The sequence below is a fragment of the Gymnoscopelus microlampas genome, assembly GCF_963454915.1.
Source record: "Gymnoscopelus microlampas genome assembly, chromosome: 11".
NCBI lineage: Eukaryota > Metazoa > Chordata > Actinopteri > Myctophiformes > Myctophidae > Gymnoscopelus > Gymnoscopelus microlampas.
In genome coordinates this window covers 2,974,600-2,996,757 of record NC_139948.1, presented here as the reverse complement: position 1 = coordinate 2,996,757, position 22,158 = coordinate 2,974,600, and the positions used below count along the sequence as shown (strand labels likewise).

Sequence of the window (22,158 nt, the reverse complement as noted above, 5' to 3'; positions counted from 1 at the left end):
AATATCCAGAGTAGCGTAAACTGATGAACAGTTTACAGCTTGTGTGTCACAAGCTGCTTCCTAGAACAAACAATCAATAACCTGAAGAAAGTTAAAGTCACAGTTATGACTTTAAGAGTATTGACAGTCTTTAGTTGTGGACATGCAGGAAGGGCCGGCCCTGGCATGCAGGACACACATTCAGATCTGATGTGCAGCCTTTGCTTTGGTGGAATGAATCAGTCTGCTTTCATAAGACACTGAATGTAACATATTACTTTTTCATGTACCTACATTCTTTTCTAATGAAGTTGTGGCAATGGCATGTGTTATCAGTTCTCCCCCTCTCTCTCTCTGCCCGCCCAGCTCACCACTAAGTCTAACCAGGCAATATAAACTCTCATGATACAGTATCAACTTGTATCTGACACTGTGTGACATTTCTACTGCAAAATATTCTACAATTAAAGTCTACAGACAAGGACCATGGACCGTTGATATATTGGTCAAATGGATATAAAAGTCAAATACAGGATTCTGTTTTGATTTGAACAATATTAATAGGCTATTTGAAATGTTATTTTGTTATAGTCTACATTTTTCTGTTCCCACATTCTGCCATGTGTTGAGGGAGCCTTTTTCCAGAATGATTGTAGTTGAACTGAAGCACTTTATAAAAACTACACATCTTGTAGGCTTGTTATGTGTAATGCTCATTGGATTATTCACATCATGTGTCAAGTCTGACCCAGGTTTTGTTTGGCAAGTTATAGGACACCAGATTTATAATAATGCACTAAAAAATCCAGCCATACAGAATGTTTTGTCCTTCTGATTTCTGAATGATGCATTATAGGTACGGTTTACACACACACACACACACACACACACACACACACACACACACACGAAAAGCCCTAGGGGCTTGTTTCCATTGTGGTCCTGTGTATTCAATTCAAGTATTCATTCATTATTCAATTCATTAAGTAAGGACTGAACCAGAAACCACAAAGATTTATATTGTGTACATGGTTCTAATGTTTCAGGATTGTCTCCAATGGGAATACATTATATTAATATGTTTGTTTAAGTTTGTATGTCTCACATTTTGTCTTCATCCATCCTTCTATCTCTGTGTCATTCTCTCTCCTTCTCTCAGGTGGCTAATGATCGCCATCTAGTGGAATCTGTCAACATAAAACTACTGTAAAGAACACATCAAATGGTATGTTTATGAAAGCAGAATAATGATGATCAAAGCAAAATACACTGTAGATATTTGTTGTAGCCATTTACTAAGTTGTGAGTGAAATCAAATAGTTCAGTGTATACTGTAGGTACAGATCCTAGTGGGTGGGGGGTCTGGAGGGGATGAGGCCAAACAAAACCAGAACATTTATTGTTACATTTATTTGAATTGTAATATAATTGTCTACAGAACTTTACTCTTAGACAGTTGTAAAAACATGACCATCAAGCTAACACAAAATTAAATGCTGCTCTACGATAGAATGATCTGATCAAATTTATATTTTGTAAAGATTGAGCTATGTTAACTTTTTACACAAACAGTAGAATATTTCTTCCATTTTTTCACTTGGACATCAATTGTTTCTGAACATTAAACTGAATAAATTAAATGTAAATCATATCACACATGCACATACACAAGACATTGAAATCTCGTTTCATATTATTCTGACCGAGTACATAACATATCAGCTTATTATTTGTGACAAACACATGCGTTGTGACACACACAGCCTATAGATCGGCTATTTTTGACAAGATATTTAGTGCAGCCCATGGGAATTCGATCAACTAAGTATAGGATTTAAGTGGTTAAGATAATTGGAAGTAAATGTTATCATTGTTGAACTTTGATGTGATGCCATTGCAAGCTGTACGATTTATACAGAACAAATACATGTGTACAGGACATTAAGGGCGACAGTGGCTCAGGGTAGAGTGAACTGGAAACCACAAGGTTCCCAGTTCGATCCCGGGCTCCCTCAGAGTTAGTGTCGAAGTGTCCTTGAGCAAGACATTGACCTAATTGCTCCCGATGAGCAGGTTGCAGGTGCCTTGCATGGTTTCCTCTGCCATTGGTGTGTGCATGTGTGTGTGTATGAACTGTGAATGGGTGTATGTAATGCACAATCTTTGTAAAGCGCTTTGGATAAAAGCGCTATATAAATGCACCATTTACCATTTATTGAAAAGAATATAAATGTTTTAATCTTGTCATTGAAGGATAGTTTTTATACTGATGGAGAAAATCACACTTGAAAACTTGAGAAGAAACCCTGAGCATAGAACATGTGTTTTCTCTACAGCACTGTTTGGAAACTCACTGATCACTGAGTTGAAGTTGGATGTGAATTGGTGAGTATTTGTTATGTGTGTGTGTGTGTGTGTGTGTGTGTGTGTGTGTGTGTGTGTGTGTGTGTGTGTGTGTGTGTGTGTGTGTGTCCGTGTGTGTGACCGTCGCCCCCCTCCGTCTGTGGACAGCTACCGCCCTATTCTGCAGCCCGCTAAACCCCTAAACGTTACCCTAAACCTGTTAAATACGGGTAATGGAGCTGCGCTGCCCCAATACGTTATTCTAGCACCTGCTCTACCCATCCCCCATTATGCCGACTCCGTTATTTGCGCGTGGAGGCGTGCCTGTGGGCGTGTTGTTGCTATATACCCCAAGTTGCCATTCTGCAGACACACATGGGTACGGCTTTGGGGGGGGGGGTAGTGGATTATAAAAGCACCCGCCGGTTTCTAAAACCACCCGCCAAGTGCACGCAGACACTGCAATGGCTTTGTGCGTTGGACCATGAGCCGTGTTGCCAGCCTTGGCTAGAAATAAGCAACCACAGGTCTATGAAAACAAAAAGAAGCGACTATAAGGCCACATGAGCACTTCAAACTAGCTTTCATAGCCCCTAAATATTTTTTCAGCCTGGCTCGACTAATAATTGACAAATTAGGGCCAGACCAGCCCGTCAGTCAATTTTCTAAAGAAGGCTTTTTTCTCATTAAATCTTGGTAATTCGTTAACAGGAGTCATTCTACCCTATTCCAACAGTCTACGTTTTATTTAAAAAACAGCATGGAGCAAATAGGCTATATAAATATATACACTGGCCCTATAACCATTTAAAACATTATATTCGGTTATTCTATGAAATATATTTTAAATTGAGATATTTTCGTTTTTTCCATATTGCTGTCATGTCTTAATAAAATCATGCTTTTAACAAGCAAAATAAGCAGTACAAAATATGGTTAAGTAAGATAAGTTTGGATTACTTTGTTTGATGGGAAAGAGTTGCATGGAGAAATCACATCCAATGTTACCTCGTACTGCCCGCTGCCTGCTGTTGTCATTTGAAGAAATAATCCAATTTGTCTGAAGATCCATTCTGTCATGTTGGTTTAAACTTTAAAGAGTGCTGCGCAGTGACAGAAAACAGCTGGCTGATTGATTGATTTTACCTACTTTTGCGCTATGGTGATTACTAGCTGCTTAGCAGCTGTGTAAGAATAGTATTAAATATTTTTAATGGCTTTCATATACTCTTGGTACAGACGGGCCGGGTCAGGTCCCGTTGGGTTTGGGCTAAAATCTTAAGCACTTAATTTTTTTATAAGATGATCGATCATCTGTGATTTTCATTTTGGCTGCTGTCTCGTTAAACTCAGCTGCGGTGAATATTATATTATATATTATATATTATATTACTATTATATTCCCCACGTAAATCTTTTCAGGCCATCGCCCCCCCCAAATAACCATATTTGAACTGGGGACCTCCCCCCATTTTGTTTGACTCGGTTCCACAGATAAATATTGTGAAAATAGCAGATCTACAAGCTCGCCAGGCGTTGGGAGCTCCATTGTGGTCTCGACCCACAGGTTGAGAACCACTGCATTAAAAGCTCCAATAAGTTACATGTCTAGTATGTTGTTGACCACGTAATGTAATGTTTTTGGTTTAGTGTTTCATTCATGCGCTGCTGGATCGCGACTCATTGTTTATGCTGCCCAAAATAACAGATCTGTAAGCTGTCGACACGACATGACGCAGCGCGTTGATATCTTATATGTCTGTTATTTTGGGTAGGTAGGCGACGCACATACGCATCGCAGCAATGTATCTGGGTTTGAGAGGCTATGATTGATGTAAACTTAAAGTGTAGCTCTGTTCGGGATTACTGAACAAAGGTGGATGATGAAAGATAACGGGGACAATACGTAAGTTAACTTTAACTGCGTCACTTCAGAGGAAACTATGGAGCTACTTTACACACCCCTGGAATCCATTAGAATGGTGGAAATAGAACAATAACAGCCAACGTGAGTACATATTGACCTTTCCTAAAACTGGCCAATTTATTAGAGCCATATGCTACTGTATGTCTGTGTACCACCGCCCAGCCCTGTGGTCGACCATCGGGAGGTCCATGGCTGCCTGTAGGAGCGTTGTTGCAACATGATGTAGTTAATTATTTGGGAGCAGCCGGTGTGTACCAATAGTATAAATATTTTAAATGGCTTTCATATACTATTCCGGATCAAGTTGCTTATTGTTAACACAATAGGCTACAAATTAATATAAAAACGTATTTGGATAAAATTTAAAAAAATGATGGAAAGCCAGCCCAATGTGGCTTATAATAATCAGACCAGGCAACAGTGCAGACAGGGAGATAGGCTAGAGCATATATTGGATCAGGGATGACGGCTAGCGCAGTCTTCTCTTAACACATTGGGTGCCAAAACCGTATATATACGGTTTTTCAAAAACTCACGTGGAGTGCCAAAACCGTATATATACGGTTTTTGGTCTTTTCATTGGATTACTGTAAATTGATACTTGATGCAGCCTCTCACTGAATTTGGTGCGGCTACATGAAGGAGAACCGCAAAAAAACACGTGATCGAAGTCATATGACCAAATCTTGGGCTTTAAAAGGAGGAACTGCAGGCTGCTGTCCTCCTGTGCATTCCAAACTTTTGTTTGTAAAGAGCCATTGTGACTGAGAGAGACCGAGACCGACAGAGAGAGAGACAGAGTGAGAGCAAGTGAGTGAGTGTGAGCGTGAGTTTGAGTTAGTGATAGTGATAGTGTTATAGTTTAGATATATAGATAGATTGATTGATTGAGAGAGTGATAGATATTAGATAGATACATTTGATTGAGAGAGTGAGTGATAGATATATAGATAGATAGGTTATAGTTATAGTTGTAGAGTGAGATTGTATTGTGAGGTTGAGTGTTGAGTTTATTGTGAGATTGAGGTTGAGTGTTGAGTTTATATTGTATTTTTATTGTATTGTAAGCCTAGTGAGCTATTTTTTTTTTGGTTAGAAAGGGCGAGGAGGTTATTATAGATTTAGCGGAGAGAAGTGGAGAGAGATATAGTGAGGGAGAGTGGCGAAAAGATATAGAGAGGAGAAAAGGAGTATTTATATAGTAGGTTTAGAGGGGCGATACTGTAGATCTATAGGTGAGAGATATAGATTTATTTTATAGTGTAGTTTATAGTGTAGAATATGTCAGGATTAGTTGGCTCTAAGCGGCGCGGCGGGCGCCAACCGTCCGGGGGTCCGTCGCAACAGCAGAGGACAATGCGGGACTTCTTCGCTCCCCTTACGAGTGGAACAGTACCACCACCAGAGCCTCCATGTATTCCACCTCCAGTGGGTCCTGGTGGAGCCAGGTCTGTGGTCCAGGACCACGATCACCGCGACCCGGGCATGGTGCCCCGTCCTCGTCGGGTGTCTGACCGGGTGTCTGAGCTTGCAACGAAGCCGGTGTATGTGCATCTACCTGTTGCTTCAGGGAGCGATGAAGACTCATCATCGTCTAACCTTTCAGATGACGGCTCTGATGAGTGGGAACCAGCTACCAATGGTAAGAATACATACATTTTATCGTGTTTGTGTCGTATTTGATGGGTTATCTAGTTGATATTACGGAGAAAACTTATCATAAAGTTTCCATGGAATCGTGGACTACGGTAATAGTTGCCAGGTCTGCTTATTGTAAGCCACTATAGGCTTGTTTTTTTCTGTAAAGCTGCTTGTAAAATGGTTGCGAACTTGCGATTGTGAGCTTGTTGTTAGGCTACAATGTAGGTGAATCGTATGTCTATCAAATATAGTTTTATTGAAAGGCAATCCATGGTTGGAGTTTAGAAAGAGAACGTCGGGAAATCCGACGATCTGCAGCTTGAATTGTATTATTGTGAATGTGATTTTCACGGCTATTGTCCAGTTTTGAAGCCTTCATGTGGCCAAATAACTATAGGCCAGGTGGCACTTGAAACCTAGTTGAAAATAGCCGTGACAATATTATATAGTCTCTGCTTTTGGCATGTAGTGGCTGCTTTTGAGCTTGTTTTCATAGACCTGGTTGCTTATTCCTATCCCAAGACCTGGCAACCCGAATCAGCAGCCATGGCCCGAATAAGAGGCCACTGTTATACGAAAGGAGGTGTCTGCCTGGCAAGAAAAGTGTGTCTATTCTTACCGTTACACTCACTGTGTACTAGACCCTCCCATTCTAACTCTAAGTTATAGGTTCATTTACTTTACTATAGCCTGGTACTGATGAGATGAAAATGATGTATTCTGTATACTGTAGTATACATATGCTTCTGATCTGTGATTATGACAATTTTGACAATTTAGCCTATGTACAATGACAGAATGACAGATGCAGTAGGCTAAACTATGTATTGTTTGTGGCAATCATAAAAAATAGCAGATCTACTAGTGACTACCAGAATCTAGTTGTGAGCTTGTAGATCTGCTTTTTTTTGTTTTAGCAGGTGCAAAGCTCCCTCAAAGAGATAATGTCAGGTCATGTAAACAAAACACAACAACACCTTTGATCCTGTTCCCCGGTCACAAGTTCATGTAAACAAAATGGCCTATTCTGCTTTTTTTTGGGGGGGTGACCCCCCCTCTAAGACAGCTTCAAAGAGATAATGTCATGTCAGATAAACAAAACACAACAACACCTTTGAACCTGTTCCCCGGTCACAAGTTCATGTAAACAAAATGGCATATTCTGCTTTTTTTGGGGGGGTGAGCGAGCCCCCCTTCTAACTAGCTTCAAAGAGCTAGAAGGTCAAATTGTCTAAACAAAAAAAAACAATACAGCTTTGATGCTCTTCTTCCTTTGATGTAATCTTACTATGGGGTGCCTTGACCTAAGAACATATGCATCTGTCATCCCTCTGGATAAGAGTGTTTATGGCTAAATAGATTTGATGTACTACACTACACATTCTATGATCCTATAGCATACTGAGACACTACACTGTCTCTGTATTCTATGATCCTATAGTTTACTGAGAAACTACACTGTCTCTGTATTCTATGATCCTATAGTTTACTGAGACACTAAGAACATATGCATCTGTCATCCCTCTGGATAAGAGTGTTTATGGCTAAATAGATTTGATGTACTACACTACACATTCTATTCTGAATACAGAGACAGTGTAGTGTCTCAGTATGCTATAGGATCATAGAATGTGTAGTGTAGTACATCAAATCTATTTAGCCATAAACACTCTTATCCAGAGGGATGACAGATGCATATGTTCTTAGTGTCTCAGTAAACTATAGGATCATAGAATACAGAGACAGTGTAGTTTCTCAGTAAACTATAGGATCATAGAATACAGAGACAGTGTAGTGTCTCAGTATGCTATAGGATCATAGAATGTGTAGTGTAGTACATCAAATCTATTTAGCCATAAACACTCTTATCCAGAGGGATGACAGATGCATATGTTCTTAGTGTCTCAGTAAACTATAGGATCATAGAATACAGAGACAGTGTAGTTTCTCAGTAAACTATAGGATCATAGAATACAGAGACAGTGTAGTGTCTCAGTATGCTATAGGATCATAGAATGTGTAGTGTAGTACATCAAATCTATTTAGCCATAAACACTCTTATCCAGAGGGACTTCCAATAAGCACAATTAGTTAGCTAATGAAATGCATGTGTTCTGTCAGGCATCTCATAGTAACATCGTTTATTATGCCTAAATGTATTTGATGTACTTATATTGACCAAGTATATTTTATCTTAGGCTCCGACACGGAGGAGGAGCTGGAAGCTGTTGGGGCGTCTGTTGGGGCGTCTGTTGGGGCGTCTGTTGGGGCGTCTGTGTATCATCAGCGTGGTAAGTAAAGACATTACAACAGGAATAAAAAGTATTCATTCTAAGGTGTGGACGAAATCAGATTATGTTATCATGATTGCTTATGTTACCTTGTTGTCAGTACATTATGTTGTTTATCTTATTCTATTCATTTTTCTACTCTATGATACATTTTAGTTTACATGATGTAGAGCCAAGATGTCTCTGCTAGGCCTGATGGCTATTGTTTATAGTACAGCTTGTCCTTGTAACATGACAGTATAGCCATGTTCTGATTACTTGTGCTCTTGGCAGAAGGGTTGTACAATCCTCCATCGTCCACAGGGGTGAAATTAGTTGATTTCATTTTCTGTAAATCATATTTACCAAACTATTTCATATTTTACTGTGATTACAGACACACAGTCGGAGGAGGAGGAGGAGGAGGAGGAGGAGGAGGAGGAGGAGGAGGAGGAGGAGCACACACCTGTAATGCCACCTGTCAGCCGTAATCGAGGTAAGAACATTTTCTGTTGTCACACTGAGCTCTCTTTTACCACACAAATGACAAAATATGTATTTTATGCAGGGGTCATCAATATGTCCGTACAAGACTTTGCCTTGTCTGTGCCAAATGTTTTTCATTTTTACACACCATTTTATAGTGTTCTTATTTTGATCATAACACCCAATTACTTGAATGTCACTCTCCAGGTTTTCTACAGAATATGTATGACACTGATTTACTATGACACCATGTATTGAACATTTTATTTTCAAGGACCCCCATAACTCGAGTTACGGGTCCATTTGGTTCCATTTGTACACACTCAGAGTTACAGACCTGTAATGGTCATTTAGGGCTAGCTCTTTGTGTTTGTCTATATTGTATGTCCATGGCAAAAATAGAATTTTGTCAAAAATGTCCACCACAAGCCAGCATGGCGATGACACCTGATGTTATGGTAACTTATGCATTTCTTATTTCCAGGTGGTGGCAGGCCTCGTAGCGGTGCAATTGATGAGCTTGTGTGGTATGAGTCAGCAGACTCTTGGCAGCCGAAGGACATCCCTTTCAGTGCTGGGACTCCAGGTCCTCGGAGCAGGGCCGCTGACCTGCAGTCTGAAGAACCTGTGGACTTCCTGGAGCTGCTCATCACAGATGAGCTGCTTGAGCACATCGTGGAGCAGACAAATATTTATGCAAAACAACGTGTTACAAGCGCCCTGCCACATTCCAGACAGCACGCATGGGGAAAGAAGGAGCTGACTCTTGGGGAGCTGAAGCAGTTCCTGGCGCTGTTGTTCCTCACCGCACTGATAGGGAAGCCAAAGATTGCAGACTATTGGCTCACTGATGAGATCCGAACCACTCCCTTCTTCCACAAAACCATGTCCAGGAACCGGTTCCAACTCATCCTCAGTAACCTCCATTTCGACAACAATGAGACCATGCACACTGAGGACCCGCTGTGCAAAGTCCGCACAGTCTTGAACACCTTGCTGTCTAACTTTCAAGAGATGTTCCTGCCAGGCAAGAACATTAGCATAGACGAGGGAATGCTGTGTTGGCGAGGGCGGCTTTCTTGGAGGGTTTACAACCCAGCTAAGCCCATCAAATACGGCATTAAATCTTATATCTTGTGTGATTCTGTCACTGGGTACATGTACAACATGAAACCGTTCTGTGGGGAGAAGGTGCCCCTGCCAACCACCATCACTTCCCTCCTTGGTGACCTAAAAGGTTATGGTTTTCATCTCTTCATGGACAACTATTACAATTCAGTGAAGCTGTGTAAACTCCTCCTTGGTCTTCAGACCCATGTGTGCGGGACCCTACGCACGAACAGAGGGGAGCCACCAGCCATCAGGGAGCTGACCACCTCCAAGCTTCCCGTTGGGTCAACCCTGATGCGTCACACGGACGACGTCATGGTGGTGGCATGGCACGACAAACGGATCGTGAAGATGGTCACCACACTCCACCAGCATGAGACGGTCCCTGCTTCCCAGTGGAGGAGGGAGAAGAAGAAGAAGGGTCAACAAAGGGCCCCCAGCCGGTTGGTTGAAATACAGAAGCCAACATGCGTCGCCCAGTACAACAAGTACATGAATGGCGTCGACAAGTTGGACCAAAATCTCGCCTACTATCTATTTGTCAGGAAGACATGCAAGTGGCCAAAAAAGTTTGTCAATTATCTGTTTCAGATCAGCATGTTCAATGCCTTTGTCCTGTTCAAGGCAAAACATCCTCAGGGCACTGCCAGCTGTAAAAACCTGAAGTCCTTCATCTACCTCGTCATCAAATCCTGGGGCTACCTCGGATGCCTTGGGGAGGAGCCCCCCCCCCCCTCCTCCCCAAGAGGAGGAGGAGGAGGGGGGGGCACCTGCACCTGAACCACCTGTACACGACCCACGGTGGAGGGCACCAAAAGAAGACCCCGAGAGCAGGCTGAACAGGATCGTGACCGACCATGAACTGGTCAAATACCCTCCAACCAAAGGGAAAAAAACCCCTCAGAGGGCATGCAGGGTTTGCATGCGAAAATCTGAATCACAGAACAAGAAAAGAGACCCAAAGAGAGACACAAGGTGGATGTGTAAAGGCTGTAAGGTCCCCTTGCATGTTGAATGTACAACATCGTACCACTCGAAAAAGGACCTCACTAAGTGGTAGAATCACAGAATGTCTTTTTTTTTGTTGCCTAATGCATATTTTTGCTTATTATTTTGTATTGATTGGCCTAATGCCTACTTTTAGCATAATGCAAATTTTTTCTACTAATCATATGAAGGTTATTATTTTGAGCCTAATGCCTAATTGTTTTACTTTTCATCTGCTGTGTATATAGTGTGGCCTAATGCCTAAATTTGCACAATTACTTTCCACTAAACTATCTGCTGTGTGTGTATATAGTGTGGCCTAATGCCTAAATTTGCACAATTACTTTCCACTAAACTATCTGGTGTGTGTGTATATAGTGTGGCCTAATGCCTAAATTTGCACAATTACTTTCCACTAAACTATCTGGGGTGTGTGTATATAGTGTGGCCTAATGCCTAAATTTGCACAATTACTTTCCACTAAACTATCTGGTGTGTGTGTGTATATAGTGTGGCCTAATGCCTAAATTTGCACTATTACTTTCCACTAAACTATCTGCTGTGTATATAGTGTGGCCTAATGCCTGAATTTGCACTAAACTATCTGCTGTATATAGTGTGAAGTGTGCTGCTTGTAGTGAAACTTTTTTTCAGTCATTATATTGTTATTACATATGCTGCTGCTGCTGTCTGGTTGGAATCCGACCTGTACACAAGAAAGAACAATAAAGTACAATCTTGAACCTTTGAAATTTGATTTATTGTTATTGTAGTATTTATTGTTATTTGATAACTTTGAAATTGAAATTAGCTGAACTAGGTGCACTTGAAATACATTGGAGTGAAAACGAACCTCTTATGTTTTCTGTAATTATTCTATTATTATTACTATGCTGCTGCTGTCTTGTATGAAACCAAAGTTGATGTATTATTTGAGAACTTTGAAATAAGCTGAACTAAGATGCACTTCAAAGAGATTGGAGTGACAACGAGCCTTTATGTTTCCTATCATTATTCTATTGTTATTACCCATAGGAGTGAAAACGAACCACAAAAGTATTTTCAAAAGCGTTTTTTTTTCTTTTCTCTAAAGCAACTACTATTGAGATGACTACTGTCACTGAAGGCAAAAATAAATGTCAAATTATTTTTCCAAAAAAAAATGAAAAGAGAAAAAAAAAGTTTTACTAAAACGGCCATAACTCTGTTTCTAAAGAAAAGGTGCTGATTTTGGTGAAATCAAGCTTTATTCAACAGCCAATATCTCAAGAACGGAACATGCTATCGACTCACTTTTTTTTCTGGTAAAAAGTAGAGAGTCCAATCTTTATTTTGAGATATTTGGTGTTTATATAGCAATAGCACAGAGTATTCTGTGGTCCTTGAAAGATGAGCCAGAAAGCTTGAAAATGCTGGCACTCAGTGTACATCATTTTAAAAAACCTCTGGCACCCAATGTGTTAAAGGCAATGGCTTCTGGCACGGTGATTGGTTTTATCAATGTAACGACCAAACCACACCTATGCATAATGTAAGGGGTAGCACAGGTGTTTGGCGGGTGAGGGGGGTACCAGAGAATACCAGAATTTGCGGGGGAACGCCTCTTGCCTAGTCCTAAATCAGTAATTAGCGGTTTAATCGAATTCACCATGGAATAGCGCCCCTAATCTCTGGCACCATTGGCTTGATCGCAGCAAAACTGTACACACACACTCCCTGGATGCCACAGCAGAACCTCTGCCCAACATTTTTCAAATGGGCGCTACCAGGAGGCCGATTTGTGCAAAACACATTTTTTGACAGTACTCCTACAGATTTTGTCCAAAAATCCCGCAAATCAATACACAGTATCTCTAGAGTCATTAAACAAAACGGGTATTTCAGATTGGGCCAATGAAGAAATGCCACTTTTAGACTTTTAGGCTCTTAGACAGTTTTACAAACATGATCATCAGGCGAACACAAAATGAAATGCTGCTCTACCGAATATTATGTGATACGATTTATATTTTGTATTGAGCTCTATTACCTTTTTACACAAACAGTATAGTTTTTCTCTTGCTTGCTTTGGCTTTTTTTTACTCCTGGAATTAAATAAATGAAATATAAATCATATCACCAATATTAGAAGATCAAACATGACAGGTGTCAGCTAATTATTTGTGACAAACCCATGCAAGTGGACACACACACACACACACACACACACACACACACACACACAAACTCTGAAATCTGACGTCTTTACAGCTCTGTGGAACTGCAGACTTTGACACCTTCTACTGTTTTCGTATTATTCCAGATCTCTTTCTATCATTACTTTTTCTGCTTTAATTCCAGGGAAAGCAGATTTAACAGAAAAAAATACTTCTGAATACATTATACAGTGTTTATAAATAAGATGAATAAATAAGAATCACAATACAACATATAACTTCTATAATGTACCATAATTACAATGATATGTATGTATGTTAGTATTAAATATTAATGATTGACATTAATGATTGACTACTCAATATAACAACATACTGTAGAATTAAATATAATCTCCACCTCACCGCCTGTAAGGCTGGCATGGATAATAATTAACTAATTTACCGTACAAGGTACAAAGTAAATCATATCACTGATGAACTGAGCTTTGATGCCTTTGCAAGCTGTAAGATCTCTACAATACAATACAATTTCAGGATATTAAGCTAAATATAAACGATTTAATCCTCATTCATATGTTCTATAATCAAGCAAATGAAAATTTGAAAACGAAATTCTGACAGAATCGCTCGTGTTTTCTACAGAACTGTTGGGAGACTCACTGATCACTGAGTTGAAGTTGGATGTTGAACTGGTGAGTCTTGTTATTTAAAGATACTTTACAAAACAAAGGACGGTCTGGGGATCTTAGTATAATTAGATTTTCAATTGGAATTGACTTTTACAAAAGCATTTTTGTGATTTTTGTCCCAGAACAAAAATCGAATTTCTTGTAAAATGGTTATAGAAAAATTAAGAACCAGTGTCCCCTTTGCACTCAGTGAGTGTGTTTTGTGTTATTCCATGTAACTGTTTTAACAGCTTTTTCCTCACCATTGTCTATCATCATAGATTAGTTTAAATGTAAACCCTAGATTAAGTGTAAACCCACTGCGGCCATGTTTTTTTTTAAAGATCAAACCAAGATGGTAGATAGATAGATAGATAGATGTTGTCAAGATATCGTCTTCAAAAATACTTTTCTTTGTCACGATAGGATGGATTCCATTTTACTGAACTCTCTTTGTAACACTAGTCTACCCACCAAATGATTTGACTATTTGACTCACCTCAAGAAGGGGCATTAGAATGTGTGCTGGTGTGGTAGTTTATAGAGGAAGGGGCATTAGAATGTGTGTTAGTGTGGTAGTTTATATAATGATAATGATAATGAATTGTATTTGTAGGCCTATAGCACCTTTCCAAACAAAGTTACAAAGTGCTGAACAGAGCAAGGTTTAAAAAAACAACAAAGCAAAACAAAAAATAGAAAAACAGTTTGATTAAACAAATAACAACATTAGGGTGTGTACAGTCATATAAAAACTGTTAAGAAAAACACTTAGTGTAGAGCAGGGGTGGCAAACTGGTGTTTCGCGGGCCAATTCCGGCCCGCGACGTCGTCAAATCTGGCCCGCGAGGTGATTTAAAAAAACGGCATTTAATACTACCTCTAATGGGAAAAAAAACGAGAGAAAAAAAAAAGGCAGAAAAAAACGCCAGCACCCGCCAGTTCCTTACTGAGGCTGCCTGGGGGTTGAATACTGGACAAACTTGTTATGTGAGAGCAATGGACAAGCCGTGAAGCCACAGCCAAGGTCATTAACATATAGAGGACCATCACCATTCAACTCTACCTGTACTGGAGAGAGCGCTTGTTCAACAGCATCACAAATCCGGTAAAACACCGTTGTTTGGAGAAGTATATACCAGTTGCGTCTCTCATTTGGAGGAGTAGAGAGTGGCTGCATTCCTCCCCACACCCCGGGGTAATAATTAACACCAGCTGTGAACGCTTGACTGTGTGTGTGTGTGTGTGTCGGTGTGTGTGTGTCGGTGTGTGTGTGTGTGTGTGTGTGTGTGTGTGTGTGTGTGTGTGTGTGTGTGTGTGTGTGTGTGTGTGTGCGCGCGCGCGCAACACAGCCCAGTTTAAGTCAATTGCTTTCACCTGCTGTTGCTGTGCGGAAAGTGCGCAACAGGGCATATCTCCGCCAAGCCAGGGTGACCAACAGGCCCATGAAATTCATATGCAGGCATAGTAGCCAATTAGAATGAAATCTGCAAAAACTGACTCATATACTGATACAGAACCATATATTGGCTATATATTATCGTTGGAAATCTTGTATGTTCCTTTTCTATTATTATTTAAATAGCCAAAATTACAACACCAAAGGCCAAGTGGCCTTGCCCCTAAAATGACGAAATTCCAGGCCTGAACTGCAGACATTATATTGCCTTTTGTTAGGCTATTCAATGTTAGTTTTAATTTCTTGAAATCATATTTATTTAATTTGCAACTGTATGGCATGCTAAGGGTTTGAGACATATTGTATTATTACTACACAATATTAAATAAATAATTCTAAAAATATTCTTTAAATAACTGATCTATGGATTATAGTTATGATAAGTGTTGCATTTTTTGTGGATATAACAGAGCATTTCTAATCTAATTATTTAACCACCCACTTCAAATTGAATTATTCTACTTAAAATGGTTTATTATTATTATTATTATTATTATTACAAATTGCATTGTTTGTTTTTAATGTCAATAATTAAAGTAGCTATTCTTCTTAATACATTTATTAAAACAATATAAAAAAGTGATATGCATAGTTAGTAGCAGTGTCTGAGTGCGTGAGAGCGCGCATGTGCGCCCGCAACTGGTTCCGGCCCCCATCAAGTCACCATTTGACCAATCCGGCCCTCACCCCAAAATGAGTTTGCCACCCCTGGTGTAGAGGGTAGGTTTTCAGTAGTGACTTATACAGAGGCACGGGTGGTGCTGACCTCAGCTGCACCGGCATTTTGTTCCACAGCCTAGGTGTCCGGGCGGTGAAGGCCCGATCACCCCGGGTTACTAGGTTAGTATTTGGTACCTCCAGGAGGAGGTACCTCCTAAGTCTGAGGGCCGCTCAGACTTAGGAGGGGACAGCATATCAAAGATATAAATAGGGGCCAGCCCACGCAGGGCTTTATAAGTAATAGGTAACATTTTAAAATCACTCCTGGAGCTCACAGGCAGCCAATGAAGGGCTAGTATGGGTGTGATAGGTCTTGTTTTCTCGTATTCGTAAGTAATCTAGCAGCAGAGTTCTGTATCATTTGCAGGCGGGATGTGACTTTCTTGCTAAGGCCAGAGTAGAGGGAGTTGCAGTAGTCAAGGCGTGATGATATGAGAGTATGAATGACCTTTTCGAGATCGGGGGCTGACAGGAATGGCTTGATTTTTGCAATGTTCCTCAACTGAAAGTAACAGGATTGAACAACTGATAGAGGAAGGGGCATTAGAATGTACCGTATGTTAGGGTGGTAGTTTATAGAGGAAAGGGCATAGAATGTGTGTTGGTGGTATAGTTTATAGAGGAAGGGGCATTAGTACTAGTGTGGTAGTTTATAAATCATGGGTGCTCTACAGTGTTTGTCATCAGCCATGGTGTAACTACTGTGATCAGACAGAGACTATATTACTGTCTTTTTATTTAAACATTAAGTATTTGTTTCCCCAGTTAACAGCTACTGTGCAACTTACTACAGTGCCATACTGTTACATAACTTAAAAAATACTTATGGGGCCCTGGTGGATTACTGACCACATACCACAACAATAAGTACTTGTCTCAGCTGATCCTGGGTCATGCACTCACGTTCTCCTGTCTTTCCTGACCAGACTATGATCTCAGTTTACTCTGAGAAAGGACAATGTTCAGTCAAGCAGAATGAAAACATAATGAGACAAATATAGTCACTAAACAGTACAGAAGACTTTACACCATGAGTCTTTCTTCAACATTTGAGCTCCAGCCATCATTCCATTATTCATCTATTTGATTTAATATAACTTAAAACAATGAGCCTCTACATGTTAAGACTTGTTATAGCCAGTAGGAGGAGTTGACACCTTTCCACAAAAAAAGCCTTTCTGTGTAAAAAGGTTTTTAGTCTTAAAGAGTGCAGGGTATGCATGTCCTTAAAGGGTTAGTTCAGATTTTTTGAGTATTTTCTGTAGGAAATACTTACCATTAATGTAGTGGTTGCAAAGGTATTAATTGATTGCCCGAGTCCCGTGGTCAGAGTTATGGTCCGGTTCTGATGAATATGAAGTAGTTCCGGTAGATTAGTAGATTTGGTGGGGGCCACTCATTAAAAATAAATTAATTTAAAAAACTAGCGTCATTTGTATTGTTGACCTATTTCTACCATATAGAGCAGGTTTTGTTCAATTTCGACCCCTCTGTCACATGGTACTATTTTTTGTGTCATATATTTTGTGCGTGAGTAGGCTGCCGCAGTGCAGTGATTCAGGACACAAACATTAGTCAAAAATTACTAAAAAAATCTGAACTAACCCTTTAAGCTGTTAGTAAGGCTGTTCCACTGAGCACTGTAAGTAACGATAACTATAATTATATCGTTCAGATTACAGATTTGTTTCGGACATTCTACTGTTAGACTGATGATAGGTTCTTGGTTTACTGATCCTAGATTACAATTTCTATGCATTTGATGTATTACCTTGTGTTGTCCTTGCTTACTGTAAATTGCTCTGGATTAAGAGCGTCTGCTAAATGCCTGAATTATAAATTGTTCACCATTGTATTTTATTTTATAGTTGGTGTGAACTATGCCATCCACTTGACTTGACCGGTTGACTAGAACGATTTTTTTTAATGACGATAGTGCTCAGTGTGAATGGCCCTTTAGTCTACAGACAAGGACCATGAACACACAGGACTCCTTTCGATTGATTGATTGAATACTTTATTAACAGTTTGTAAACAGTACAGTGGTACGATGTTAAAATGATTGTTAAAATAATAACACACATGTTTTTATTGGGGTCCTGGGTGGTTCTGACAAGTAAGGCCTGAACCAGAAACCACATCGATTTATATTGTATACAGAGTTCTAATGTTTTTCTCAGATGAGAATGCATTACATTCATATTGTGTTTAACTTTGTATTTCTCACACAGTGTCTTGTGTCTTCATCCATTCTATGTGTCTTTCTCTCTCTCTGTCTCAGGAGGCTGATGATGACCGCCATCTAGTGGAATCTCTCAACATTAAAACTACTGTAGCGAACACATCACATGGTATGTTTATGACAGCAGAATGATCAAACCAAGCTAACTGATGGACAGTGTTGAGTGTGTTGAAATACACTGTAGATATTCACTGTAAGTAGAAAGACTGGAGATATTTAGTACTTTTTGAGTGAGGTACAGAGCCTAGTGGGTGGGGGGTCTGGAGGGGATGAGGCCAAACAAAATTAGAACAGAATAGTCTATAGAACTTTACTAAAAACATGACCATCAGTCTAACACAAAATTAAATGAATGATATCTGATCTAATTTATATGTTGTAAAGATTGAGCTATGTCAACTTTTTACACATACAGTAGAATAGTTTTTCCCTTGCTCTGCCTCATCAGTTTTTTATTCCCTTTTTTCACCTGGAACATCAATTATTTCTGAACATTAAACTGAATAAATTAAATATAAATCATATCACACATGCACATATAGGCCTACGCAAGACATTGAAATCTAGTTTCATATTCTTCTGACCGAGTACATGACGGTATCAGATTATTATTTGTGACAAACACATGCACATGCGTTGTGACACACACAGCCTATAGATCGGCTATTGTATGGGAAGATATTGAGTGCAGCCCATGAGAATTCGGTAAACTAAGTATAGGATTTAAGTGGGTAAGATAATTGGAAGTAAGTGTTATCATTGTTGAACTTTGATGATGCCATTGCAAGCTGTACAATTTATACACAACAATACATGTGTACAGGACATTGAAGAGATTATGAATGGTTAAATCATGTCATTGAAGGATAGTTTTTATACTGATGGAGAAAATCACACTTGAAAACTTGAGCAGAAACCCTGAGCACAGAACATGTTTTCTCTACAGCACTGTTTGGAGACTTACTGATCACTGAGTTGAAGTTGGATGTGAATTGGTGAGTATTTATACACTTTATAAAACAAAGGAAATGGCAGAGAACAACTTCTTGAATGTTCCTGTGTACTCTCTTTCTGTCAGGTGATACATGATCACCATCTATTGGAATATCTCAACATTAAACTACTGTAAAGAACAAATCACATGGTGGGACAGCAGAATGATCAAATCAAGCTAACTGAAGGACAGTGTTGAGCTGTTGAAATACCAAGTAGAGAGACTGTAGCCATTTAGCTTTGTGTAGTTTTGTGTACATTCAAAGTTCAGTATAGGCTTACAAATTATATACAGTATATAATCAATCACCATCACTTCAAAAACTTCCTGAAAAAAGTCATGTTCATTGAAATTATTAATTATGAAAACTAAAGCAACATTATGGATTGTTTTGATGCTCTGTATATGAGATGTTCCAACTGTCTGACATTAGGTGTAATATTTATGATTTATAGAACTTTTAAATACTAACATTCCATAGATCTTAACTCTTACAGTTTTTTCTGACCAAGTACATGACAGGTGTCAGCTTATTATTTGCACACACACACACACACACACACACACACACACACACACACACACACACACACACACACACACACACACACACACACACACACACACACAATGAACTCTCAATGTCTTTCAGTCAACTGTGTAGAACTGTTGCACATCCTATTCTACTGTTAACATGTTATTGCAGGATCACCATTCTTTATATATTTACTTTATTTATCAATAAAGTATAAAAAATATATGCTTTCATAATTGTATAAATGAATACTTTTAGGGTAGGTATAGAATACTAAGGGTTTATAAGAAACACAATACGATATAAAAAGTTCTGTAAGGTACCATCATTACAATGTTGATGTATCAAACAGTAATGATTCTTTTTTTACAATTAACCCATTAACCACTTTGACCCTATCCCTATTCAGGAGGGAACCTTGCCGAAAACAGACGATCTACAAGCTCGCAAAGCATTGCGTTGCGATGCATGAGCTTGTAGATCAGCTATTTTCAGCAAAGATATTTAGTGTAGACCCTGGGAAAAACGTTCAACTAAATATAGGTTATACGTGGTAAACACGGTAAGATAACTTACCGATGAGGTAAATGTTATCATTGCTACACTTTGCTGTGATGCAATTTTAAGCTGTAAGATGTATACACAACGATACAGGTTTATAAAACTGTTAGGGGAATGTAAAGTGTTTAATCTGGTCATTCATTGAAGGATACTTTTATACTGAAGCAAATACTGGAGAAAATCACACTTATTGAACAACATAACTTTTGTTTTCTCTACAGCACTGTTTGGAGACTCTCTGATCAGTGAGTTGATGTGGATGTGAACTGGTGAGTCGTGTTATTTAAAGACACTTTGCAAACCAAAGGAAATGGCAGAGAAAACTTTCCTTGAACGTTACCTGAACTGCTATGTGTGTTCAGAGACTTTCAGAGACCCGGTATCTCTGAGCTGTCATCACAGCTTCTGCTCCAACTGCTTGAAGAAATTCTGGGAACAAACTGAGAACAAGAACTGTCCTATTTGTAAGAGAAAAGCATCAAAGGGTTCAGTTATTGACTTTAAACTTAAAGAACTAGCTGACTTTTATGTTGAGAGACAGAAAGCTGAGTCATGTGAGGAGGAAGTCAAGGTGTTGTGTAGTAAACATACAGAGGAGCCTAAACTTTTCTGTGAGGAAGAACAGAGAGCTGTGTGTCATTTCTGTGACTTCCCTCACCCCAGTGGTCACACACTGCTTCCTATTGGACAAGCAGTCAATAACCTGAAGGACCAACTGACGCCTGACCTCAAGTCTCTACAGGACAAGAGGAACAAATACAAAAAGGTTGAAAAAACATACAATGAAGTGGTTCAACACAACAAGAAGCAGGTGGTGACCACAGAGAAACAGATCAAAGTAGAGTTTGAAAAGATCCACCAGTTCCTGAGAGAGGAAGAGAAGGACAGACTGGCAGCTCTGAGGGAGGAAGAGGAGCAGAAGGGGAACGTTGTCAGCAGAGAGATGAAGATCATTCAGGAGCAGATCTCCTCTCTCGCAGACAGCATCTCTGCTGTAGAACAAGAACTGCAGAAACCCAGTGTGTCATTTCTCAGCAGTTATAAACACACTCAGACCAGCGCCAGAGTCCAGTGTAAACTGTCAGAACCACAGCTTGTCTCTGGAGCTCTGTTAGACGTGGCCAAACACCTGGAAAACCTGACTTTCAGAGTGTCGGAGAAGATGAAGGAGAGGGTCAAGTTCACTCCTATCATTCTGGATCCAAACACAGCATCCCGCTGGCTCTGTCTGTCTGAAGACCTGACCAGTGTGAGACGTGCAGACACAGAGCAGCAGCTTCCTGACAACCCAGAGAGGTTCACTAAGTATGCCAGAGTTCTGGGTTCAGAGGGTTTCAGTTCAGGAAAACACAGCTGGGAGGTAGAGGTTGGAGATCATTCTGACTGGAATTTAGGTTTGGCTATAGAGTCTGTTGACAGGAAGGGAGAGACATTTGTCTCACCAGAAAATGGATTCTGGTGTTTATGTCAGAAAAGTGGGAAGTACATGAATGGCCATGCAAAAACCTTCCTGTTGAAGAGGAATCCTCAGAGGATCAGAGTTCAGCTGGACTATGACAGGGGGGAGTTGTCCTTCTATGACCCTGAAGACATGACTCACATCTACACTTATAAAGACACTTTCACTGAGAAACTCTATCCATGTATAGATGTTGGAAAGGCTGGTGATAACACAACTACTGATATCAAAGTCTGCCAAGCAGAGCCATCTGGGAGGAAGCGTTGTGTACAGTGATACACAACACTTACACAACACTTTAACCACATGAAACCTATTAGTCTGGGGATGAACATTCAGCCGAAATAGCCACGCTTGCTCAGCTATTTGGTGTAGATGGACAAAAGGAGGGGATATCATACAGACCTCTGGGAGACAAAGTAAGACAATACTTTATCAAAGTGTTCATTCATCATCAGTGACAGTCGTCTATGATCAAATCATCTTCATATCCACTCTGCTCTCTATTTACCAGCACTGACTGACTGACTGATTGATTGACTAAACTGTTTGTTTGTTGTGGTTTAAAATATGTTTGGATTTGCTTGCATTCACCAAATGAACTGAAAAGAATTCACC

General features: G+C 39.8%; 2 protein-coding genes across 2 annotated transcripts; both read left to right on the top strand.

The window, feature by feature from the left end:
• Positions 1 to 2,314: 2,314 nt before the first annotated feature.
• Positions 2,315 to 21,816, top strand: LOC311055802 (zinc-binding protein A33-like; the record flags this gene model as incomplete). Its single annotated transcript, XM_084072071.1, has 5 exons — positions 2,315 to 2,364; positions 13,545 to 13,594; positions 18,031 to 18,100; positions 18,938 to 18,986; positions 20,303 to 21,816. Exon 5 carries the CDS (start codon positions 20,392 to 20,394, stop codon positions 21,814 to 21,816), a length of 1,425 nt encoding a protein of 474 aa, XP_083928197.1. The 5' UTR covers positions 2,315 to 2,364; positions 13,545 to 13,594; positions 18,031 to 18,100; positions 18,938 to 18,986; positions 20,303 to 20,391.
• On the top strand, positions 5,606 to 20,346 carry LOC311055803 (piggyBac transposable element-derived protein 4-like; the record flags this gene model as incomplete). Its single annotated transcript, XM_084072072.1, has 5 exons — positions 5,606 to 5,891; positions 8,558 to 8,656; positions 9,131 to 10,437; positions 18,031 to 18,100; positions 20,303 to 20,346. 5 exons carry the CDS (start codon positions 5,606 to 5,608, stop codon positions 20,344 to 20,346), a joined length of 1,806 nt encoding a protein of 601 aa, XP_083928198.1.
• Positions 21,817 to 22,158: the final 342 nt, after the last annotated feature.